Source organism: Rhinopithecus roxellana, chromosome 11 (genome assembly GCF_007565055.1).
Source record: "Rhinopithecus roxellana isolate Shanxi Qingling chromosome 11, ASM756505v1, whole genome shotgun sequence".
Taxonomy (NCBI): Eukaryota; Metazoa; Chordata; class Mammalia; order Primates; family Cercopithecidae; genus Rhinopithecus; species Rhinopithecus roxellana.
Genome location: NC_044559.1, coordinates 83,665,333 through 83,691,662, shown reverse-complemented (window position 1 = coordinate 83,691,662; position 26,330 = coordinate 83,665,333). Strand labels below are relative to the sequence as shown.

Below are 26,330 nucleotides of genomic sequence, written 5' to 3'. Positions count from 1 at the left end.
GAGAAGAACCACTTGAACTTGGGAGGCGGAGGTTGCGGTGAGCCAAGATCGCGCCATTGCACTCCAGCCTGGGCAACAAGGGCGAAACGCCGTCTCAAAAAAAAAAAAGAAAGAAAGAAAATTAGCAGAATTAGAAATAAGGAATGAAGGAGAATGAGAGAAGAGGTCAATGCTAATTCTCATGTTTCCAGTTTGGGTACTGAGTAGAGATGGTGCCACCAACTGAGATGGATAACACAGGTGTATTCAGGGTAAGAAAATGTGGAAATGGGCCGGGCACAGTGGCTCACGTCTGTAATCCCAGCACTTTGGGAGGCCGAGGCGGGCGGATCACCTGAGGTCAGGAGTTCAAGACCAGCTTGACCAACATTGAGAAATTCCATCTCTACTAAAAATACAAAATTAGCTGGACATGGTGGCTCATGCCTATAATCCCAGGTACTCAGGAGGCTGAGGCAGGAGAATCGCTTGAATCCAGGAGGCAGAGGTTGCGGTGAGCCAAGATTGCGCCATTGCACTCCAGCCTGGGCAACAAGAGTGAAATCTCATCTCAAAAAAAAAAAAAAAAAAAAGAAAAAGAAAACGTGGAAATGGCCAACTGCAACCGGCTGCAGGGTCTGAGAGGTGGATGTGGGGGGCAGTTTGGGGAGGCATCAGCATACAGATAGGGGCTCAAACTGTGAGAGTAGGAAAGTCAACTCTGAAACTAAGTAAAGTGAGAAACATAGTAGGTGAAGGATAAAATGTCGGAAGCACCAATGTTTTAGAGGTAGGAGAGCAAGAGAAGATATGCCCAAGAAAGGCCCCAAGACGGAGCTTATCGTATAAGGAGAGTTAAGAGATGATGGTGCTGAAGAAAAGCAGCCTCAGGAATTGCCCAATAGTGATGGAAGCAGCAAAAAGCTTCAATAAGGGGAATCCTGGGAAGAAAGTGGTAGCTGGGGCAAGGTAGTTTGTGCATCTTCCCCAATTCCCAAATGATCATAGGACACGTAACACAACCAGATGACACAGTACACCCATCAGTACCAAAATACAAGCACGTAAGAACATGCCACCAAGAGCTATGAGACCCGAGTATGAGGCATCTATGCAGGGGAAACAGTGAGAAGCGACGGGAAGACTGACCTGAAACAGGAAAACCCCAAAAGGGCTACCAGGCCTCTGCTGGAAAGCCCGGCAGGCCAAGCCGAGAAGAGCGGCTGAGGCTGGGAAGGATGGGACCACTGCAAGTACAGGGAGTACAACAGGCTGAGTGAGATCCAATGGGGCTGGAAGTCGAGTCCAGGAGCTTTCAGACCTGATCCTGGCTGCTCTCTGCCAGGACAGAGCCTCGCCGAGAGGACACAGCTGGCAGTGGAATCACAGTTGGCCAGAAAAAGGAAAACCGACATGAAGGAAAGAGAACATCCAAGTAAAAGTGGTGGAGGAAAACAAACAGAAAATCTCAGTGAGGAAGTTCCCATATTTGGAATATTCCACAAAAACCGTAGAAGAGGGAGCACTGCAAAGTCAGAGGAGCTACCCTGAATCTTCTTCTAAAGCAAGCTTGTCCAACTCACGGCCCACGGGCCATATGTGGCCCAGGACGGCTTTGAACACGGCCCAACACAAAGTTGTAAACTTTCTTAAAACTCTATGAGATTTTTTTTGCGACTTTCTTTCTAACTCATCAGCTATCGTTGCTGTTAGTGTATTTGCTGTGTGGCCAAAGACAATCCTTTTTCTTCCAGTGTGGCCCAGGGAAGCCAAAAAATTGGACACCCATCTTCTAAAGGCTCAGAAAACTAACTCACATACAGTTTCTATAAGGAAAAGAAGACTAAATAGCAAAACATCCCTCCAGACAATGAAAGTACAAGAGAAACGCACACTCAAAAAAACAGATGAATCTATAATGTTCTATCTGAAAATGATCTAAAAGACATAAAAGAATATAAATCAAAATCAGAAAAAACTCAGAAATTAGGTAGCAGAACTCAAGACAGTAGCTATATGATCTGACAAGATACATATGGTACAATTACAGAAAATTGGTTTCCTAGGGCAGAATGGGCAAAAATTTTTTTTTTTACCTGTTTCAGTAATCATGAATGATAGTATCAGTAGCAATATTGTATGTGTAATCTGGGATAAAGCAAATGAGTAATTATGGAATATTCTAATTTTATCATCTTCTTTATTCCTGAGAACCAGAATTCTCAGTATGGATGAAAGTATTTATGGATGTAATATAAAAAATAAAAACCTTGTAGTCCTAAATATGAACTGGAAAATCTGCATGAACTCAGGAGGAACCCTATCCACCTATCTATCTATTCACACACATCTACATGTATATAAATATTTATTTCCTTATTGCCTAGAAACAATGAACAACCGAGTTATATATAATAAGTATCCCTTAGCACCAAGACTGTGTACTTGAAATGCTATTTCCCAGCGTGGAGACAACTGGATATCCATATGCAGAAGAATGAAATTGGATCCTTATCTCATACCACTTACAAAAATCAACTCCAAATGGAATAAAGACCTAAATGTAAGACTTGAAACTAAGAAACTGCTAAAAGAAAACATAGGGGAAAAACTATAAGACATTGGTCTGGCCAATTATTTTTTACATTTGGCCCCAAAAGCACAGGGTGACAAAAGCAAAACTGAACAAATGGGATTCCACCAAAATAAAAAGCTTCGGCACAGTGAGGGCAACATCAGAGTGAAGGCGCGACCTGCGGGTTAGGAGAAAACACGTGCACCCACACGTCTGACAAGGGGCCCACATCCAAAACATACAAGGAACTCAAAAACAACAACAGCCACAACAACCACCAAAAAAAAAAAAAAAAAAAAAAAAAGGAGACAAAATACATAAGGAACCCAAGTAACTCTATAGAAAGAACAGTCTGGCTGTTGTCCTGCACCAGAGGGCAGCAGGCAGCCATGGTACCCAGCGGGAATGGCAAGATCTTGAAGCCCCACTTCCACGTGGACTGTGCAGCAGCTGAAGGGGCACCGCTCCAAACTCACCCTCTTCCCCAGGAAGCCCTGGGCCCCCAGGAAGGGAGACAGTTCTGCTGAAGAACTGCAATTGGCCACTCAGCTGACGGGACCGGTCATAGCCATCCAGAATGTCTATGAGAAGGAGAAAGCTCAAGTCATCACTGAGAAGAATTTCAGAGCCTTTGCTAGTCTCTGCATGGCCTGTGCCAATGACTGGCTCCTCCGCTTGTGGACAAAAAGAGGCATGGAAGCTACAGAACAGGATGTTGAAAAGAAAAACTAAAGACCTCTTGAGGACTTGTAATAAATCAGCAGTAATGCTGGGTCCCCAAAAAAGAAAACCCTATAGAAAGAAATACTCCAATAAAAAATGAATAGACATTCCTCAAAATAAGACATACAAACTGCCAACAAATATATGAAAAAATGTCCAACATCACTAATCATTAGAGAAATAAAACCACAGTGAGATATTACCTCACACCTGTTAGAGTGGCTACTACAAGAAAGATGAAAGGTAGCAAGCGCTAGCAGGGATGTGGAGAAAAGGGGGAAGGAACCCTTGTACACTGTTGGCGGGAATTTAGATTAGTAGTCATGGAAAACTATGTGGAGTTTCCTCCAACAACTAAAAATAGAATTACCATATAATCCAGCAACCCCACTCCTGAGTATTTACCCAAACGACTTGGAAAAGATGATGTTGAAGAGATTCTGCTCTTCCAAGTTCACTGCAGCACTGCTCCCAATAGCCAAGTTACAGAAATAACCTAAGTGTCCATTAACAGATGAGTGGATAAAGAAAATGCAATATATATACACCATGAAATCCTATTCAGCCTTTAATAGCACAACAGGGTGACTAAAGTCAACAATAATTTATTGAACATTTTATCTCGAACTCTTGGCCTCAAGTCATCTTCCTGCCTCGGACTCCCAAAGTGTCAAGATTACGAGTGTGAGCTACTGCACCCTGTACATTTAAAAATAACGAAAAGAGTATAACTGGAATATTTGTAGTACAAAGAAATGATAAATGCTGGACCAGGTGCAGTGGCTCATGCCTGGAATCCCAGCACTTTCGGAGGTTGAGATGGGCAGATCACTTGAGGCCAGGGGTTTGAGACCAGCCTGGCCAACATGGTGAAATCACGTCTCTACTAAAAACACAAGAATTAGCTGGGTATGGTGGCGGACGCCTGTAATCACAGCTACCTGGGAGGATGAGGCACAAGAATACTTAAACTTGAACCCAGGAGACGGAGCTTGAGTGAGCCGAGATCACACCACTGCACCCCACTGGGTGACAGTGCGAGACTGTCTCAAAAATACATAAATAAATAAATAAATAAATAAGAAATGATAAATGCTTCAGGTGGTAAATACCCAAATTACTCTGATGTAATTATTACATATTGCGTGCTTTTATTAAAATATCTTATTTACTCCTTATTTATACTTACTGTGCATCCATAAAAATTTAAAAAATTATTATTCAGCCTTTAAAAAAAGAGGAAATTTTGTCATTTGTGACAATATAGATGGAATTCAAACAATTCTGCTAAGTGGAGTAAGCCAGGCACAGAAGGAGACATACCACATGTTCTCACTTATATGTGGATGAAAAGAACCAAATTCCAGGAAGGAGAGAGTAGAGTGGTGGTTACGAGGCTGGGGCAGGGGATGTGGGGATGCGGAGATGAGAGGCAAAGGGTACAAAGCCTCAATCAGACAGGAGGAACACTTTTTTTGATATATTGCACAGCATGGTGAAAAAGAAAAATAATAATGTATTACACATTTGAAAATCATTGAGACAGTAAGTTTTAAACGTTCTCCCCACAAAAAACCCCAGGCATTTCAGGTGACAGATTTTTAACTAGCTTGACTTAATTATTCCACATTGTATTTATAAAACATAATATCGCTTTGCACCCCCCAAATATACATAAATATAACTTGAAATTTTATAATTTAAAAAAATTCAAATTAAAAAAAGAAAAGCAATACTACTTTCCAAGAAACCAGGGTTTCCTGGACAGATAACTTATACCAAGCACAGAACATGACTATACATGCTGAGTCGAGAACATTTTGATACACCAGAGTGGGAGGACGTCACCAAAGCCAATTCGGGTCATGTCAAAAGCACTCAGAAGCAAGGGTGAAGAAGCTGCCACTGGCCAAAGATGCAACAATTGAAGCTACAATACAGGTAAAAAACTGTAATGAGGCCAGGCACGGTAGCTCACACCTGTAATCCCAGCACTTTGGGAGGCCGAGGCAGGAGGATCACAAGATCAGGAGATCAAGACCAGCCTGGCCAACATGGTGCAACCTTGTCTCCACTAAAAATGAAAAATTAGCTGGGCGTGGTGGCGGGCGCCTGTAGTCCCAGCGACTCAGGAGGCTGAGGCAGGAGAATCGCTTGAACCCAGGAGGCAGAGGCTGCAGTGAGCACGTCGCGCCGCTGCACTCCAGCCTGGGCGATAGAGTGAGACTCTGTCTCCAAAAAAAGAAAAAAAAAGTAATGAATGAAATCTGTCAAGTATGTTTAAATCTGTGAGTTCATAATGATAGAGTATTAAACGAAACTAGTCACTTTCTAAGGATGACAAGGAACCAATTTATTCTCATGAAAACTGGGTATACCATATGAAAAAAATCAAGCATTAACCCTGCTTTCCCTACATAAACTATGCCATTAAGTTACTAAACAGCGGATGAGGAAAAGGATTTTCTTGTAAAGTTATTTCAACTAAAGAATGAACTAAAAACAAAGTGCTAGTATTATCATTACTTTGCAACCCCTAATGAATTAATGGATCCAGGCACTGAGCATCAGCACTGCTAACATCAACAAAAGTGAAAACTGGACATCATGAGCTGATATCTTGCCAAACCTAAATCTGGTCAAGCCTCGGGTTCTTGCTGCCAATTTTGAGAAACACATTGAGCTGCACTATGAATGCACACTGCGCAAATCCAACTGTGGGGCACTCTGCAGCTCAAACAACCCAGATTTCTAACAAATAAACTCTAAGACAAAGAAAGGAATGGAAGGAGAGTCGCAAACTAAAAGGTAAATGACATGACTAGGCAGGGTGGCTCATGCCTGTAATCTCAGCACTTTGGGAGGCCGAGGCTGGCGGATCACTTGAGGTCAGGAGTTCGAGACCAGCCTGGCCAACACAGTGAAATCTCATCTCTATCAAAAAATACAAAAATTAGCCAGCCACGGTGGCATGCACCTGTAATCCCAGCTCCTCGGGAGGCTGAGGCAGGAGAATCGTTTGACCCTGGGAGGCGGAGGTTGCAGTGAGCCGAGATCGTGCCACTGCGCTCCAGCCTGGATGACAGAGCAAGACTCCGTCTCAAAAAAAAAAAAAAAAAAAAAAAAAGACCTGCAAAGTGAAAAAGGGTGTGCATGTGTGAAGAACATTAATGTGTCTAGGGATACGCATTTGGCTGATGAAACCATAAAGCTAAGAAGTAATTCCTATAAAGTCAGGACAGTGGTTGGTTATTTTTGGAGGAGGAAGGGGCCAGGGTGGGGTTGGGCACATAGAAGGTATTCTGAGACGGCTGGTGAAGTTCTGTTTCTTGAACTGGGAGAAAAGGTTTAAATTTCCTTCAGATCAACCATTTAGATAGTAATTGGTGTTCACAGCAAGAACTGCTTCAAGAAAAGGATGGCAGGAGCTTGAGAAAGAAATGGCAGGTATTGAAGTGGACACAGATTCTTGAGTCCAAGGAGTGCAAAAGGTCACACGGAAAGAAGCAGAGGAGCCCCATCTGCCGAACTAGGTTATTCTTGGGAAGGGGGAAGAAGGGAAGTGAAGAGACACTTTCATTTCATAACAAATTCACTTGGCAATATATTTTTTCAGCAAGTTTGTATTACTTTTGTTAATTTTTTCAAACATGTAAAATGTTTACTTTTTAAAGGGTTTCATCATAATAATAGAAATCTTAGTGGGGAAAGAGAGAAATCCCCATGCAGAAGAGTTCCTAACAACGTATGCAGATATTCCACCTTCCAAGCGGGACGCATGACTCCCATTCCTTAAGTGCTGGCTACGAGGAGTGACTTCTTTCCAAAGAGCACAGTAGGGGAAGAGGGGATAGAAGAAAAACTTTACTGTGGAGAAACCAGATAAACATTACCCCAGCCACGTGATCACCATCAATATCAACAGTGATAAGTTATGCTGACAGGATAGACTTGTGATATGATGTGATTAAAATGGCACTTGGCCTCTGTGGTCTTTCTCCCTAAGATCTCATAACCCCAGTCTAATCATGAGGAAAACATCAGAAAAATTCCACTAGAGGGGCATCCTACAATATACCTAACCAATAATCCTCAAAACTGTCAAGGTCATCAAAACAAGAAGTCTGAAAAACTGTCACAGCCAAGAAAAGTCAAAGGAGACGTGACAACCAAACACAATATGATACCCTGGATGGGATCTGGAAACAGAAAAAGGACATCCAGTAAAAACTAAGGAAATGTCAATACAGTGGGGCGTCACTTAATAATAACATGTCAATATTGTCCATTAATTGTGATACACGTACCACAGTCACGTAAAAGGTGAATAACAGAAGAAATGGTTCAGATGTGAGTGAACTCTCCATACTAACTTCTCAATTTTTTCTGTAAATCAAAACTGTTCTAAAAAATAGTCTATTTTAAATTTTTAAAAAATAGAAACTCTAAAAGTGGCAACCTCACAGTATCTTTACCAAGTTTAAGCTGAGCTTGGTAAGTTTCCTGCAATAAGTCAGGGTACATGGTTTATATTCCTTTTTGTTTTTTTTGTTTTTTTTTTTTTGAGATGGAGTCTCACTCTGTCACCCAGGCTGGAGTGCAGTGGCACGATCTCAGCTCACTGCAACATCTGCCTCCCGGATTCAAGTGATTCTCCCATTTCAGCCTCCCAAGTAGCTGGGACTACAGGCATCCACCACCACACCCAGCTAATTTTTGTATTTTCAGTAGAGGCAGAGTTTCACCATGTTGGCCAGGCTGGTCTCGAACTCCTGACCTCAAGTGATCCGCCAACTTCGGCCTCCCAAAGTGCTGGAATTACAGGTGTGAGCCACTGTGCCCAGCCTATATTTCTCTCTTATGCAAATATTTTGAACCAATCAACATATCCGCCCCAGAAGACCCTCATTGACCACTGATCTAGAGACCACATTGTGAGAACCAACAATGACTTTGGCATAGTACGCTGTACTATTTTCAGACATTCCTCAGCACAATAAAATAGGAAGCAAAAAAATATGGTATTGGTGTGAATCTGAAAATATGTATGGCAAACTGGGGAGAGAATGTTCTTGGATAAAACACACTGGGTACCAGCCATCAGAACTGTAACAGTCCAAGCAAAAATATGCATGTATCAAATATTTTCAAAGAGGTCTCACTTCTAAACATATAATCTCATACAGCAGGCAATAACTCCTTCCACATCATCTCCTCCTCTGTCATCTTCACACTGCAGATAATCACAGAGCTCCTCAGTCAAGTATCTATCCAGCCCAGCTAGTAAGTCTGTTCCTCGGCTCCTCAGCATGTGATGGTAACACTACTTTTTTTCTTCTCTTTTTTTCAGAGACAGGGTCCTGCTGTGTTGCCCAGGCTGAAGTGCAATGGGCATTCACAGGCTCAATCACGGCACACTACAGCCTCAAACTCCTGGGCTCAAGCGATCCTCCTGCCTCAGCCTTCCAAGTAGCCGGGACTATGGGTGTGCCACTGAACGCGGCTTGACACTGATTCCCTTTATGGCATCACTTCACTAACGTATATTGTATTTCAATGCAAAAGTAAATTCTTTGAGAGCAAGAAAAGAAAACAGGGAAGAGAACTAACATTCGCTGTCATGTGTTTAATTTTTTTCGAGACAGGTTCTCGCTGTCACTCAGGCTGGAGTGCTGTGGTGTGATCGTGACTCACTGCTGCCTTGACCCCTGGGCTCAAGAGATCCTCCCACCTCAGACTCCCGACAGCTGGGACTACAAGTGTGCACCACCATGCCCAGCTAAGATTTTTATTTTCAGTAGAGATGAGGGTCTCATGACATTGCCCAGGCTGGTATCAAACGCCTGGGCTCAAGCTTCAGCCTCCCAAAGTGCATAAGCCATCACACCTGGCCCACTGTTACGTATTTTATATGTTAAACACTGTCCAATTGTATATAAATGTGTTAAAAAAAAAAAAATCACTTGATTCCCCATTTCCCCAATGTGGTAGGTGTTATTACACTGATTTTACAGATGACGAATATAAAGTTCAGAAAGGTAAAGTGACTTGGGAAGACTAGAAACTCAGTGACTCGCTGAGTCATGTCTCAGTGACACCGTGAGGTCCATGCTGTGCCTCTCACAGCCTGCTGCCACTTCAGGCCTTCTATGAGTACACACTTGCCAGCTCCAGGTGCTGTGCAGGGAGACATTCACAGGCTTTTTTTGACACGAACCAAGTTGAGTGGCTGATAAGAGGGAATCCCATGGCAGGACCTTGCTAGTAATATTTTAAGACCAAAGTCTAGCCTGTCTGTGGCCCTTAAGGAAGTAAAAGGAAAACAAAGAGCATGGTGAACAGTACCATTATCAAAGGGGTTCACCGCTATACCTCACTTTGCACCACTAATCAGAATACCAGGAACTTTCTAACATGCTGTACCCAGGAAAAAAAAAATATTTCCGATTCTAAATGATATGAAATAGTCTTGTATGGTCATATTTTTAAATGACAACCAAAGAATTGCATTTTACATCCTTTTCTTACGAAGAGGACAACGTTTTGACAAGCATCTACTGTACTGCCTACCACTCACTGCATCCTTATAAACCATATGCATGTTACAAACCAGCAATATTTTTCCTTCTTAATCCACGTGTTAGATAAAAAATGAAAAGTAGTGTTCTCAAGATTTATGTTATTTTCCTTTTAAAATGTTTATAATTTATATTGTTTGCATAAAACTAAATGAGATTCTTCTTCTGCTTCAAATAATCCAGAAAAGAAACCCAAAAATTTACGGTAATACAGTAATTTCAGCCAAAAGTCAGTATCAAAACAAAACAAAACAAAAAACACACTAAATTGTTTTTCATACTTTTTCACTACCTAATCTAAATCTGCTATCTTAGCTACATTTCCTTGCTGGTATTTAAATATGATAACCATAACACTTTAAGAGAATTTTATTATGGAATATTTGCATGCTATAAAAATAAGACAAAAAGAACCAAGCAGTTAAGTGTAGATTATGATCAAAGTCCTAGCTTTGGTTCTGGGCTGTCAGTGTGTTAGTATCATTCAACAGAACCCACTGCAGCTAAGATCCAGAGCGCCTAAATGATGAGCCAGCAATGCATTAACAAGTCTCTACCACTTAGGTCCAGTCGCCGTCCAGTTTTTCAGATGCGGCAACCCTGACACACAGACTGCAAAACAACTTATGCCAAATGTAAACATAGTTACTGAGACAAGTAGGTAACGCTTCAAAATGCTATTAAAGTAGAACCGATTATAAGAAATGAATTGCAAGAAACTGGAACCCTTGAGCACCACTGATAGGAAGGTGAGGATGGTGCAGCCACTGTGGAAAACGGTGTGGTGCTTCCTCAAAAATTAAGTAGACAATTACTATACGATCCAGCAATTCTACTTCGGGGTACAGACCCCAAAAAAACTTGAAAGCAAGAACTGGAACAGATATTTGCACACCAATGTTCATAGCAGCATTAATCACAAGAGCCAAAAGGTTGAAACAACCCAAACGTCCATCAGTGAGTGAATGGATAAACAAATGTGGAACGTATACATAACGTATTATTCTGCCTTAAAAACACACACACACACAACGAAATCCTGACACAGGCTACAACATGAATGAACCCTGAAGACATCATACTAAGGGAAATAAGACAGTCATAAAAAGACAAATATTATACAATTCCACTTATAAAAGGTACCTAGAATAGACAGATTTCATAGACACACAAAAAAAGGAATGGTTGGCAGGGGCTGGAAGTGGTGGTGAATGGGGAGATACGTTTAATGGGAACAGTGTTTCAATCTGGGAGGGTAAAAAAGTTCTGGAGAAGGAGGGGGATGATGGTTGAATAACAATGTATACTTAATGCCACAGAACTGTACACCTACAAATGGTGACAATGGTCCATTTATGTGATGTATATTTTACAATAGAAAATCGTAAGTAAAAGTAATTGCTGGCATCATTTGCACTGTCCTGAAGTATACAGGTTTTAGAATTTGTTACAAAATGAAAGAACTTAATTGCAACTTTTCCAAGTTTTTTTTTTTTTTTTTTTTTTGAGACGGAGTCTTGCTCTGCCACCCAGGCTGGAGTACAGTGGCTGGATCTCAGGTCACTGCAAGCTCCGCCTCCCGGGTTCATGCCATTCTCCTGCCTCAGCCTCCCCAGTAGCTGGGACTACAGGCGCCCGCCTCGTCGCCCGGCTAGTTTTTTGTATTTTTAAGTAGAGACAGGGTTTCACCGTATTAGCCAGGATGGTCTCCATCTCCTGACCTCGTGATCCGCCCGTCTCGGCCTCCCAAAGTGCTGGGATTACAGGCTTGAGCCACCGCGCCCAGCCCCTTCCAAGTCTTCTAAGAAAAAATACTGCGCACTTGTATTAGAGACCACAAATTACTTAAATATCTCTTCAGAATCTTAGTGAACTTAATGATCAACATCTAAAATTATACAGGAAAAAAGGGAACTCTGCAATGGGACTGACCACTGTATCTGATTAGCTATCATTTTATAATCAAAAGTTCTATTATGATCAAACAATAAACATTTCTACTCATCATAAAAAACAGAAGTAAGTCTACACAATATCAGTGAATATTCACGATTCACTCACTGTTTCCAGTATAAAGCTATGGCATTCAAACTCATGGCCTGAATAGTAAGCGAGGAGGAAAGAGCTACCCCAATTTTTCTTTTTGTTTCAAAGGTTTTCTAGTTTACTTAATACCCCATTCTCATATAAGAGGGCTGTTGAAAGGCTTCTCTTTGGCTTCACCGTTTTCCTCTACTTGAACTTTACAAAGGAGATAAATGCTTCAGACATAACCTTGATTACACCATGGCTTGGCCTGGTAATGTCAGTTGCAAGTTTGTTGGTTTAGGGGTTAGAATAATTTGTAAATAACAGTACATGTTTCTATTGTGTTTCCAGAATTTATGAAGTTGACATAGCATGGAAAGCTAAGAGGATCAAAAATCCATTAAAATAGTCCCTAACAAATGAAGAAGAAACACTCACAAACCTTCTTGAGAAGACACAATGGGTGGCAGGTAATCAGGAATGTATTCTTTTCTTTCCTCTGCATCTTTACTTCCAGGTTGAGGAAACTGAAGTACATTGTTCTTGCTAACAGGAAATGATGGAATTTGGTGTGGGAAGGTGACAGGTTCAATGTTGTGAATATAGTCTTCTAATTCATGTAGACTAACCCCCATCAGCTGGAAAGCTTCACCAACATCATCCAAAATTGGGTCTGTTCGGCCATCTGAAACAAAGTCAAAAGCAAATCAAATTATTTGAAGAAATCCCATGAATATATTTTTAAATATTAAAAAAGGCAGTAAGTAAATATGCAGCTCAGAATCAAACATTTTAACCTAGTTACTGGAAAGAATTTAATATTTTAAATAGAATATGACAAAATCATGTTTAAGCTGATTATTAAGGTCAAGCTTAAATATGATCAGACAACTAGCCAGACCACCACAGAAAAATCACACTCATGATCAGCTTATATACTATAGAACAAATTTCAAAGTAGTTTACAGATGATCAAAAGCACCTGGAACAGTGCCTGACACACAGAAAACGCCCCCAAAATAATAATAATAAAGTAGTGTTTTGTCTTTTTTTTTGAGATGGCATCTTGGCTGGGTGTGGTGGCTCACGCCTGTAATCCCAGCACTGAGAGGCTGAGGCGGGCAGATCACAAGGTCAGGAGTTCGAGACCAGCCTGGCCAACATGATGAAACCATCTCTACTAAAAATAAAAAAATTAGCTGGGCATGGTGGTGCATGCCTGTAATCCCAGCTACTCGGGGGGCTGAGGCAGGAGAACTGTTCGAACCTGGGAGGAAGAGGTTGCAGTGAGCTGAGATCACGCCACTACACTCTAGCCTGGGCAACAGAGCAAGATTCCATCTCAGAAAAAAAAAAAAAAAGAGATGGCATCTTGCTTGTTGCCCAGGCTGGAGTGCAGTAGTATGATCATAGCTCCTTGCTGCCTCAAACTCCTAGGCTCAAGCAATCTTCCCCTCTCAGTCTCCTGAGTAGCTGGGACTATAAGCACATGCCACCATGCCTGGCTATTATTATTATTATTTTTTTTTTTTGTAGAAATGAGTTCTTGCTGTTGCTCAGGCTGGTTTTGAACTCCTGGCCTCAAGCAATCCTCCTGCTTCTGCCTCGCAAAGTGGTGGGATAATAGGAATGAGCCAATGTGCCTGGCCTTTTTTTTTTTTTAATCATCAAATAAGTAGTGTGCTGTGCTGACAAAGTCAACGTTTGTTACATTTCCTCTGTTGTTCCCTGATGCATCTGCGGAATCTTAAACAGTGGCTGGAACATAGCTGGCACTCAATAAATACTTACTGAATGAATTATACCATTAAATGAATTTTTAAAATCTAAGAATATTTACAAAGAAGGCTCAGATCATAAAAGTTTGGTTTTTGTTTGTTTTTTGAGACAGGGTCTCACTCTGCTGCCCAGGCTGGAGTGCAGTAGGGCAATCATGGCTCACTACAACCTTAACTTCCCAGGCTCAAGCCGTCCTCCCACCTTAACCTTCAGAGTAGCTGGGACTACCAGTGCACTACCACCATGCCCAGCCATAAAGGTAATTTACCTATAAATTTTCAAATGTAATTAGAAAACACCACATAAAACAGAGATAAAAAGATAAAAAGTTAGATATAGTGAGTTTTTTTCTTTACAACAGCAAGTTTTTCTTATGCCTATCCTTAGCAGAGCTTAAGGTCTCTACATCTTTAAAAATGTCTATGAAAATTCCAGTTTCCGATTTTCAATAGCCTAAAGGATTTAACTGAAATCCTGACTTTTTACCTGAAATCTTGAAATTTGATCACTTCAAACTCAGTATGTCTGAAATTAAATCACACTGTAAAATGCAAAAGAATCCAAATCTTGCTAGAATTGGACGCATGTGTGGTAATGCATACAGAAACGTCTAGAAGGATATTCAGCCAATGGTTAACAGTTCAAGGGGATGGAAGCTGCAGTAGAGGGGAGGGCTGTGGTGGAAGCAGGAGACTGACTTTTAATTCTACATACTTCTGCAGTCTTTGATTTTTTTTTCTATAAGCATGGGTTACTTCTAATGTATACTTCTAATGATGTATAAAAAAGAGAAAACAAATAAAATGAATACTCTTCTTCTTACTGAACGTAAACAGGCATTTCAACTCTTCTATTCCTATTAAAGCTATTATTATTCTCTCAGTCTAAAAAATACAATCATCTTAAATTCCTCCATATGCTTTGCAGCCTCAAACCAAAACCTGGTACTGTTTCTAACCCTGTCCCCCTCCCCCTCCCCGGCCACCTTTTTTTTCTTAACGATGATTTACGATTTTTTTCCTTTCTCTCTATTCTTACTGTCCCTGTCTCAGTATAGTCTTAAGTTCTGCCCACTTCAATGTCTTGTGCACATCACTGTCAGTACAATTTTCTTAAAATACCACTTTAATCATACTGTCCCCCTACTTAGAAGTATGCAATGTTTTCTACTACATGTTTTATTCTTTTGTCTAGCTTTTAAGTCCCTCCATAACCTGATTTCACTGTGTTGAACATTTTCCTCAGACACCCTTGGAATGAACTAGCTGCATAGGGAGCTGAACACCTTACTGGTACTTTCATTATGCTTAATCTCACCTGGACAGCTTAGTTTATGTGATTCTCTAACCTGGAATACTCTATACCTTTATACAACCATACTTCATAGCTCAATTCAAATCTTATCTTTTCTGTGAAGTAATCCTACCCCAGAATCCATAGCCTACAACCATCTCTCCTCTTACTCCTTTTACATTTACTCCCTGTACCATACAAAAAATATTATAGTACTAGTGATGAAGAGTTAGTCTGAAAGATTTAGCACCTGCTTTCAGCACATGCCAACATATTTAATATATAATGTGACACAGACAGAGACATCTGCCCTTGAATGCTTGGAGAAATTGTTACCCTAAGGCAATTCTAAAGTTCATTATTTGTTCATTATTTGAATTAATGGTAACTTCTAATACTTGCTTTAACTTGAGAACATTTATTTTAGAAGAAACAAACACCATCAGTTTGTTTTTGCTGACATTCTGGCAATCTTGAACACACCTTATGGGCAGGGATTATATCTTAGTAATTTTATGTCTCCAATGCCTAGTACAGGGATTGGTTCATAAGTGGTGCTCAATAAGTGTTTGTTAAAACAACAGAAAGGATTTAAAGGAGTGGAATACAAGATTCTGTAGTGGTAACCTGGAGTTACAGAATTCGATTTTAGAATAAGACTGGTATAGAAAAAAGAACCTAAAAATATCTAATAAGTATACCAAAATTAGCATTAAAAAAAAAGTCATCAAATCACGATGGGAAATAATGAACCTGACAATCTCATCCTCACTGAAACCAAGAAACTGGCTACGGAAATTAGGTAATTAGGAAGAAGGTTTACACTGAAGAGCTGCAATGACCCCTGGGTGACTTTGGAATACCTAGTCACATGGAGTGCCAGCTCCCTTCTGTTTTGTATAAAAGGCAGGAAAGGTAACTAGTATTCAGGAGACATTTTGAATAGCTAAAGATACATGGTAGCAAACATAATCTGGACTATGCCTAGCCTAGCCTAGCCTATCCTATCCTATCAGTAACAGTATACTCAAGGACCACTGCAGAGCAGGCCAGAGGAAAAAGAAACAAAAGCCAAAGAGTAGTCAGCTGGTGATGCACTTTCAAGATAAAAACACATGCATATTACTTTGTGGTTCCACATTCAGATTTATCAGTGAGCTGGGCATGGTGGCTCACGCCTGTAATCCCAGCACTTTGAAACGCTGAGGCAGGAGGATCACCTGAGCCCAGGAGTTTGACACCAGACTGAGCAATACAACTAGACCACATCTCTACAAAAAAATAAAAAAATTAGCTAGGCATGGTGGCGTATCCCTGTAGTCCCAGCTACTTGGAAGGCTGAGGCAGGAGGATCACTTGAGCCCTGAAGTTCGAGGCTATAGAGAGCTAAGATCGCACCACTGCACTCCACACTGGGCAACAGAGTGAGACCCTGTCTCAAAAGAAGAAGAATAATAGAAGTATCAGTGAAATCAAGCATTCAAAACATACACATTTTTGGAACTCAATATGTAAAGTCAGTAAGTGGCTTTTAGGGTAGTGGTTTATCAGTTCATTCATTTATTCAACAAATATTTCTCAGGTGCTTATTACATAATGGCCCTATAGGTTACAGAATACAAATATAATCAATTTTTCTCCTAGAGAGGGGAAAGAGACATACACAGGTGATTACAAAACAAGATGACAAATAATATAAAAGAAATATGCACAGAATTATGAAAGCAGATAACATGAGTTCCCTAGAGCAAGTGATAAGTGCATCTCAAAATAAAAGTAGTACTACCGGTGGGCCAGGGGCAAAGGACACTCTAGGTAAGACACACCATGTATGTAAGAATGGATAGCTTAAAACATTTTGGAAAAGGCAGGTAGCTCAGCGTGGTCGCAGATTAGGTAGGCTGGCAAAAGATAAGCAAAATGCTAGCTCACAAAGGGAACTGTGTACTGCTAAGAGTTTAGATTTTTAGCCTGTAACCAACGAAGTACAGTCAAAATATTTTTAAGAATAATGACAGGATCAGATTTGTGTTATGGACAGATTAGATTGGCAGCCCTGTGAAAGAGGGAACGAAACTCGGGGCCTGGGAAATACAGCGTGTCTGTGAGTCTCAATTTTTCAGTATAGGAACCACTTTAACAAAACAAAATATCCTATGAGATACTTCATTCAGTTCTCCAGCTTATCACCTTAAACATCATGACTTGAAACTAAAATGAGTGGTAGTTTCCTCTCCTCAACAAACACACATGCAATTGCTTCACATCAACAAGATAATGTGGAGCTTCTATTAAAATATTCCATTTCTTCCATTAAATTATTAAATACCACTAGTTATAGATATTACCAGACATTCACTTAAAACCCGTAAGTACTGTAGCCCAGATTACCTGGAGAATCTTGTCAACTGCCCACGGTCCCTCTATCCTACTTCGATAACAACTGACATCTCACTGGTAACCGAGACGTAAGTGAAAGTACATCTCATCAGCGAAACTGACAAAGTCAGCCTTGGGAAAACAGTAAATGGAGATGCCGTCCACGAAACGAACAGATACAGAAAGACGAGGCAATGTCCCTAACGGAGCAGAGCTGTCAACGAGTCTATGTAGTTAGGAGCTCAGGAATGGCCAGTCTTGTAAGAAACGGCCGGTAGACGGAGCGCCTGTGACAACTAGTTGTAGTAGTTTGCGGGCAAGGGAGAAAAAGGACCGAGGTAAAAGAGGGTGTAGGGCACGGTGGGGGAGATCTACCCGCAGCAAACAGGAGACAATGAGAGAGATCCAGGCACATTTCAGGGCGGAGGAGCGGTAGGAGGGTGTGGAGCTGGGAGCGAAGACCCGGCTCCCGGGCTGGTGGCGGGAAGTTAGCGGATGAGGAAGAGGCACCCGAAGGATGACTAGAGTTTGCAGGGGCAGTGGAAGCCCAGGGACGTGGGAGGCCGAGGAGACAGCAGATCTCGAGGCAGGGTGCGGGATGCACACCCCGGGGACGCGGAGGGACAGGGAGAGCGGAGGTGTCACCCTTGACTTGCCGGGGCAGCCCTCCCGCACCCAGCCCGGTACTCACAGAGCTCAGAGTACCGATGGCAGCCCCGGCCCAGTTGCTGCAGATAGCGCTGCAGCACGTCCGTGAGGAGGTGGCAGGCGCTGAGCTGCACCGAGTCCCAGCCCAGCGCCTGGCAGATCTGCGCCACCGAGACCCTCAACAACGACCTGGAGTAACTCTCGCACATCCCGCTGCGTGGACGCCACCGCAGCCCTTGCTGCCACTGCTCTCCAGCCCCGCCGCCAGACCTTAGCAGGGCCCCCGATTCATCCTCTAGGGCTTCCGCGGCGGGGAAATGGTCCCCCGGACCCCCGGCGACCACCTCAAAGCCCCAGCAGCACGGAACGCGCCAGCCTGAGAGCCGCCATTTTGGACTCGCTCCGCCTCCCGCTGGACGGCCGCCGGAGCGAGGCAGCATGAGCCGAATGCTGAGCGCGTCGATGAGAAAGCCCCGCCCCTTGGGAGCGGAGCGAAGCCTTGGGATCGCCTCTGAGGCCTGGAAGCCGGCCGGAAGCGGGCGTGCGGCGCGCAGGTGGAGGAGGCGCCCGGGGAGGCAGGTGCTGGGGTGCTCAGCTCGGGGAGAGCGGGGACGAAAACGCCAGTGTTGTAGAGGCAAACGAGGGGTCTGGGATACGACATTGACAGGTTAGAGAGTTAGCATTAATAACGTTAGTCATATTAGAGGGTTATGTGCTAGAGAGAAGTTCCGGGCGTGGGAACTTAACGGTGCTCGCGGAACGCAGACCAGCGCTGGTCTTGCCTATGCTAAAAATCTGTGTATTGAGCTGCTTGCCACTGTAAAGATTAAATAAAGTCCAAGCTGTTCCGCATGCCCTTCAAAGCCCTTCGCAATAGGGCGGGGACTAGGAGGAGGCCTCTGTGCCAAATTAATGGGAGCCCCAAAAAAACTCAAGTCATCAAGATCGAGAAAACATCCAAATCCATGCCATAAACTCCTGACTCACTCATGTCATTCTAATCCCAGCCCTGGTTCCAATAAAACTTTTTTTTTTCTTTTCTTTTCTTTTCTTTTTTTACAAACCAGGTGAGCTGCCTGTGGGCTGTAGTGTGCGATTTGCGCATCGCGGCTGTAACCTGTGGGGGGTTGGGGACCTCAGCTGCCTACAGAGGCCAAACCGGAGCCTTAAACCGGTGTCGCAGGCCGAGTGTCTTGGGAACGGTTGCCTACCCCAGAGCCTTCTTCCAGCTCCAGCCAAGTATTGCCAGAAATCGGGATTTAGGGATAAATATCTTGATTTTTAAATACAAAACTGGGAACACATCTCAAAAGCCAAACGCATCCCACGGTTAGTCTAGATTCAGCCTGCAGGTCGCCCAACTGCAGTGGCTGAACTATGCGGTTTCTTAAATATGCCCTTCTGTACCTATCACAGTTGTTTAGTATAAGAGTTTATGTGCTCCTTCAATAAATTCCGAGTTTATGAGTGGCTCTATATTCCTCCTACAGGGACTATTCCAGAACTTTGAACATGATATTCACATTTTTGAAAGTCTGGAAAACTCAGTAATAGAACTGAAATTGGGTTCTTCAGCTAAATGACGATCTGCAGAGAAGCAAGGTACTAGAGGGCAAGGTGCCTGTATTTACTCCGTGGACACTCTGTCCCCAAGTTATCAGGAACATTGTGTTGCTAAATTTGTGAGACATTTTTCAGTCCTAGCCTTACTTGATTATCTTGTAGCTATTTGATAATGTTGAATGCTTCTGTAACATTGAAACTCTCTTGGCCTTGGATTTCACAAGTCTGCCCGGCTACCACCACCACCCTGGGTGTTTGTTCCTCTTCATTTGCCTTTCTGTGTATAGGGGAGGGGGTTTTATTTCGGAACATTTCAAACCTACAGAAAAAGTTGAAACAAAATCATACACTCAAGTATACACTTCATCTAGATTCACCAATTGTTAACATATTGCCAATTTACTCTATCTTTTGTATTTATATGTGCACACAGGTATTTTTTTCCAGCAGTTTGAAAATAAGCTGCAAACTTCATGACACTTAACCCCACCACACCTCAACATGTATCACCCCAAAACAAGAACATTCATTCCCCCACATAACTATATAGAAGATCACATGTCACAGGCTTTGTTCCCTGGGAAGTCAACTCTGAAATAGAGATGAGCTTGCAGAAAGTTCATTGAGGAATCCTCCTGGGACTTGGGGGAAGGAATGAAAGCCAGGGTGCAGTGAATGCCTTGGCAAGGAAAGCCTCAGCCAAGCCAATGCCATGGTATGCAGAAGCTAGAGTGGCCCTTCAGAGCTTCCCTGAATCCAAACAAGAAGGCTGGACTTTGGCCGGGCGCAGTGGCTCACGCCTGTAACTCCAGCAGTTTGGGAGGCCGAGGCAGGCAAATCACGAGGTCAGGAGATCGAGACCATCCTGGCTAACACGGTGAAACCCTGTCCCTACTAAAAATACAAAAAATTAGCTGGGCGTGGTGGCGGGCGCCCTTGGTCCCAGCTACTTGGGAGGCTGAGGCAGAAGAAGGCGGAGCTTGCAGTGAGCTGAGATCCCGCCACTGCACTTCATCCTGGGCGACAGAGCAAAACTCCGTCTCAAAAAAAAAAAAAAAAAGAAGGCTGGACCTTTATATTCCCATACGAACAGGTCACTGCATGAGGGCTACCTGGGAAAGGGTGTGTGCTCTCAGGCAAAGGAACTCTCTGCAGCTCAGTCCATTCAATTCCAAGGACAGCTGAAGTCCTTCAGTCCTGAGGGGCTCTGAGCAGTGCATTACAGCATTCATCACACTTCATCTTTTTTTTTTTTTTTTTTTTTTTTTGAGACGGAGTCTCCCGGGTTCACTGCATTCTCCTGTCTCAGCCTCCCGAGTAGCTGGGACTACAGGCGCTTGCCACCACGGCTGGCTAATTTTTTGTATTTTTTTTTTTTTTTTTTTCAGACGGAGTCTCGCTCTGTCGCCCGGGCTGGAGTGCAGTGGCCGGATCTCAGCTCACTGCAAGCTCCGCCTTCCGGGTTCACGCCATTCTCCTGCCTCAGCCTCCCGAGTAGCTGGGACTACAGGCGCCCGCCACCTCACCCGGCTAGTTTTTTGTATTTTTTAGTAGAGACGGGGTTTCACCATGTTAGCCAGGATGGTCTCGATCTTCTGACCTCGTGATCCGCCCGTCTCCGCCTCCCAAAGCGCTGGGATTACAGGCTTGAGCCACCGCGCCCGGCCTGTATTTTTTTTTTTTAGTAGAGACGGGGTTTCACCACGTTAGCCAGGATGGTCTCTATCTCCTGACCTCGTGATCCGCTCGCCTCGGCCTCCCAAAGTGCTGGGATTACAGGCGTGAGCCACCGCGCCCGGCCCACAGTTCATCTCTTTTACCCTCAGAGACACATCTTGGTTTGAGGAACATCTCCTCCAGGGCCCTTTCCCTGGGGAAAACGTTAAAGAGGAAGGTCAGGAGACAAATTAGAGCCCCGACTGCTGCAGCCAGGCCTCAGCTGATACTCAGTATTCTCCTCCTCAGGCCTACATTTCTCTCACTTCTGGTCTCAGTGCTTACTTGGTGGCATGATGCAGACCCTCCTGTGCAGGTCTGAGCCCCTGGTTTCCAGGCCCTTTTCATACTGTGGCTGCTGAACTCGTCCTTGTACCATCAAAATTGGGGAAGAGAATACCCACAATTGGGCAAGAGGCACCCAAACGGACCATCTGGAAACCAAACACTACACCTTGCCTCCCACTCTGTAATAGGAGCCCATCCCCCTCCTAAAGATGACTCCTCTCTTAGCTGCAGTCTCAGTGGAAGAGCCCAGGCAGCAACTGTAGCTAATGTTTCAGTGGGACTCCTGCTAGGTCCTCTGGTGAAAGCATTCCCCCTTTTGGAAATGGGATCTGTAAACCTGGAGAACCCAGAGTGGCAGGACAGGAAGAACAATTTCCCAGGTGGGTCCCTGGGAGTGATGTAAGTGGAGAAACCCCAGTCTCCACCCGGTGTCATCTACTTATTGGAAACCCAGCATCACAGAAGAGTCATTGACTTGGTGGGGCCCAGTGGCTCATGCCTGTAATCTCAATACTTTGGGAGGCCAAGGCAAGTAGATGGCTTGAGGCCAGGAGTTCAAGACAAGCCTTAGCAGCATAGTGAAACCCCCATCTCTACAAAAAATTATTATTATTATTATGTGTGTATATATATATGTTTTTTTTTTTTTTTTTTAAACAAATTAGCCCCAGTTACTCAGGAGGCAGAGGCCGGAAGATAACTTGAGCCCAGGAGTTTGAGGCTATGGTGAGCTATGATCGAGCCACTGCACTCCAGCCTGGGCAACAGTGAGACCCTGTCTACAAAAGAAAAAAGGTCATTGGCTTAAAGAGTGCACAGCAGCCTAGGGGATCAGGCCCATCCTCAGAAGGTATTGCCTGTGTGCTGGTGCTTTCATTGTGCCTAAAAAAGGCTGTTCCATTGCTCTGCCAGGCTGACAGCTTCTGAGTGGTGTGGGGTGTGATATGACCAGTGGGTTTCATAGCCTTCTGCCCACTCCCACATCTCCTTTATTGTAAAATGCGCCCCTTAGGCTGACGTAGCGTGATATGGGAAGCCAGTGGCTCTACAAGATAAGCAGGAAAGGCAAATCCATACCCAGAATATATATATATTTCTTATCACAATGAATGTTTACCCTCGTTATCACATGGCTGACTAGGAATTGTGGCTCACAGCCTCTGTCCAGCATCATGAGAGAGCATGGTACCACATATTGCTAGCCTGAGAAAAGATCAAAATTCAAAGTGTGGTTTCTACTGAATGCATATTGCATTTGCACCATCACAAAGTTGAAAATCATAAATTAAACCATCGTTAAGTTGGGGACCGTCTGTGTATGATGACACAGGGTGAGAGAATTAACATAGCTCTAGGGCAAGACCAAAATGTATACTGTTGTCTGTTCCAAGTGCACAGAAACTATTTCTGATCCTTTCTGTTTGGGATGGAAAAGACAACTTTCACCAGCCAATGACCACATGCCATATGCTTGAGACAATGTTTATCTGTTCTAGCAAAGACACCACATCTGGCAGAGCAACTGCAACCAGGGTTACTACTCGGCTAAGTTTACAACCGTTCACTCTCACCCTTCAAGATGCATCTCATATTTGCAGGAGCCAGACTGTCAGATGAAATGAAAATGTAGTGACCCACTGCCTCAGCATCCTTTAGGTCATGATTTCTGCCCACCCCGCCCCAGCCGCAGGGGCAGTTTCTGAGTCATCTCCTCAGCCCTCCCACGCCCAAAGTTCTTACCTACGGGCCAAAGAACCAGCATAGGGGTTATGCCAACATCCCCGTATGTCTGTTCCAGTGACACATTCAGGATCCAGGGAATTGGCCACTGAGTGGGTCTAAGTGTGAGCTGAACCTGGGTCAAGACTCCAGGTGCCACTTGGCCTCAGATGCTCCCACTCTGACAAGGGACTCGCGATGACTCTGCGTCTCCTGGTTTCATTCTCAGCTTCCTCAAAATGTGTTGGTTTTACCTTTCCGCAGTGGACAGTCACCTGAGTAATGGCTGTAGGTTCTTTTGCAAAAGGAGTCGGGGGATCATTACCTTCACTGTTTGGTGCTGCAGCATTCTTCTTCCTGAAGACTCAGCCTCTTCTTCAGTCAATAGGGTTTCAGTCTGAAAGCTGGCTTGGATCCAGGAACTGGGCATGGAATCATGACTGGTTATAGGGGTATCTGCCCTCAGCCCCCCGACTGCCCATCCTTGAATTATTCTGATGGTCCAGATTGAGTAGCCCACATGTAGGCATCCATCCATTTTGCCCAGGTACCCCTTAGTCTGTGAACCATCCCGTAACTCACCAGGTGAGCCCACACCCCTCTGATTGCTCTCACGCATAACTGCATTCACTTGGCTTCTGACTGCTAAACAGTTAAGTATTGCCACCTGGTTTCTATGACTTTGGGGTCCCATGAGCTCCGTATTTCTCAAATATCTGGTATATTCATATGTTGTCCTAGCTTGCTTCCACTGTTGTACCACCCTGTTCACCCCTGGTGGAAGTTTTAAGACTTGCACATTCAGGAGCTGCTACCTTGTGTCAGGTGGTACCTCTGTGCTTCATCCACCACCCATGCTGAAGTCCTCACCGCCAGCCAGTGGGGGAATCCAGCTCCAAAATCCCATCTTTGCATCTGCTCTCTTGAGACCCCTTCGGCACCAAACGTCCCAAGCTGGACTCCCCAGGAGGTTGTCTCTGAGATGAAGATTAACCTCAGAAGAGGGCTGTTGGGGTCATCACCTGGCAGAGAGGAGAGGAGGAGGGCAGGCAGGAAGCAGGACTAGGGAAGGGTAGTGTTGAGAAGGGAGGGGCTTGGGGAGGGGAAGTGTTAGGGGAGAGGTTGAGGAGGAAAGGTGGAAGGGAGAGGAGGGGGGATGGGAAAGGGGAGAGAGCAGGACTGGGATAGGGAGACATTGGGCTGCAGCTCACAAAGGCCTCAGTCAAGCCCACCGAGAGCTGTAAGGCTGGAATGGCCCTTTTCAGGGTCCTGAGCCAGGCAGGGGTCTTTATACTCTCATGCTGATCAGGCACTGGATATGGGTGCTTCTGGAGAGGGCCATGACCTTGGGCAAGGTGATCTCCAGCTGAGGCCATTCCAACGAGGGTTGGCAGCTGGGGGCTGTGTGCTTCCACCATTCCCAGTGGAAAGTCCTTCTGAAGGGGGACCTGGATGGTGCATCACAGCTCCCACCTCCCCATAATACCATGATCACACTCAGCAAATTAAGATTGACACAGTAATATCCCACAAGATAAAGTGCATGTTCAGATTTTCCCATCGTCCCCAAATGCCTTTTATGGCTTTAAATTTTATTTATTTATTTTTTGAGACAGAGTTTTGCTCTTATTGCCCAGGCTGGAGTACAATGGTGAGCTCTTGACTCACCACAACCTCTGCCTCTCGGGTTCAAGCAATTCTCCTGCCTCAGCCTCCCAAGTAGCTGGGATTATAGGCTTGTACCACCACGCCTGGCTAATTTTTGTCTTTTTAGTAGAGGTGGGGTTTCACCATATTGGCCAGGCTGGTCTCAAACTCCCAATCTCAGATGATCCACCTGCCTTGGCCTCCCAAAGTGCTGGGATTAAAAGACGTGAGCCAGAGTCCAGCACGGATTCTTTTCTTTAGCTGGTGTGTCATGATCCATTACCTTCGTGATTCTCTTGCTGCTTAAATTGTCCCATATTTGGCCAGTGGGAGCCCTTTCCAGCCGGCCACTGTATTCTTGTACTGTGTCACCATCATTCTTGGAGGACTTGCTACTTGGTGCCAGTAGATTTTCCAGGCTCACCTTGTACTTCCCTTGCTCTAAGCTTGGAAGTAGCCATCTCTCTGAGGGGTCCTGGTTCCTTTTCTTTTGAGACAGAGTTTCGCTCTTTTTTTGCCCAGGCTGGAGTGCAATGGCGCGATCTCGGCTCACCGCAACCTCCGCCTCCCAGGTTCAAGCGATTCTCCTGCCTCAGCTTCCCAAGTAGCTGGGATTACAGGCATGCGCCACCACCCCGGCTAATTTTGTATTTTTAGTAGAGACGGGGTTTCTCCATGTTGATCAGGCTGGTCTTGAACTCCCGACCTCAGGTGATCCACCTGCCTCGGCCTCCCAAAGTGCTGGGATTACAGGTGTGAGCCACCGCGCCCAGCCCTGGTTCTTCTTAGAAAGGAATATTATTTAGAACCAAGATGTGTGCTAGCTGATCTTCATTACTACAGGGAAATCATTGCTTCAGGGCCTTTGTAGTGGAAAGAACTAAAAAATATGTGTCTTTTTTTTGAGATGGAGTCTCGCTCTGTCGCCCAGGCTGGAGTGCGATGGCCAGTCTCGGCTCACCGCAACCTCTGCCTCCCGGGTTCAAGCAATTCTCCCGCCTCAGCCTACAGAGTAGCTGGGATTACAGATGTGCACCACCTCGCCTGGGTAATCTTTTGTATTTCTAATAGAGATGTGATTTCACCATGTTGGCTAGGCTGGTCTCTAACTCCCAACCTCAGGTGATCCGCCCACCTCGGCCTCCCAAAGTGCTGAGATGACAGGTGTGAGCCACTGCACCCAGCAATATGTGTACTTTTGAAGTGCAAAGTACACGCAGATACCTCTGATTCAAGTCTAAAATTACATATCCCTTTCCTCCTCCCATGTCCTATTTGCATATCCTGTCTCTCCCAAAGTGAGAAACCTGGCTTCAATATCAAAGTTTTGACTTATCCTGCAATGTCTTTGCCTCCTTTTATTATTTATTTATTTAGAGATAGAGTCTTTCTCTGTCACCCAAGCTGGAATGAAG

The 26,330-nt window shown here is 44.1% G+C and overlaps 1 protein-coding gene across 2 annotated transcripts in view; it reads right to left on the bottom strand.

The window, feature by feature from the left end:
• The window catches only part of TAF3 (TATA-box binding protein associated factor 3), a 212,254-nt gene extending 193,838 nt beyond the window's left edge, over positions 1-18,416 (bottom strand). For both annotated transcript variants that reach the window (XM_010389381.2, XM_030941172.1), the window contains exons 1-2: positions 18,026-18,416; positions 12,326-12,568 (exon numbers count right to left, since the gene is read on the bottom strand). In XM_010389381.2, coding sequence (XP_010387683.1) covers positions 12,326-12,568; positions 18,026-18,191 — 409 coding nt within the window. In that variant the 5' untranslated portion in view covers positions 18,192-18,416. The remainder of the gene's footprint in view (positions 1-12,325; positions 12,569-18,025) is intronic.
• Between the last annotated feature and the right edge of the window lie 7,914 nt (positions 18,417-26,330).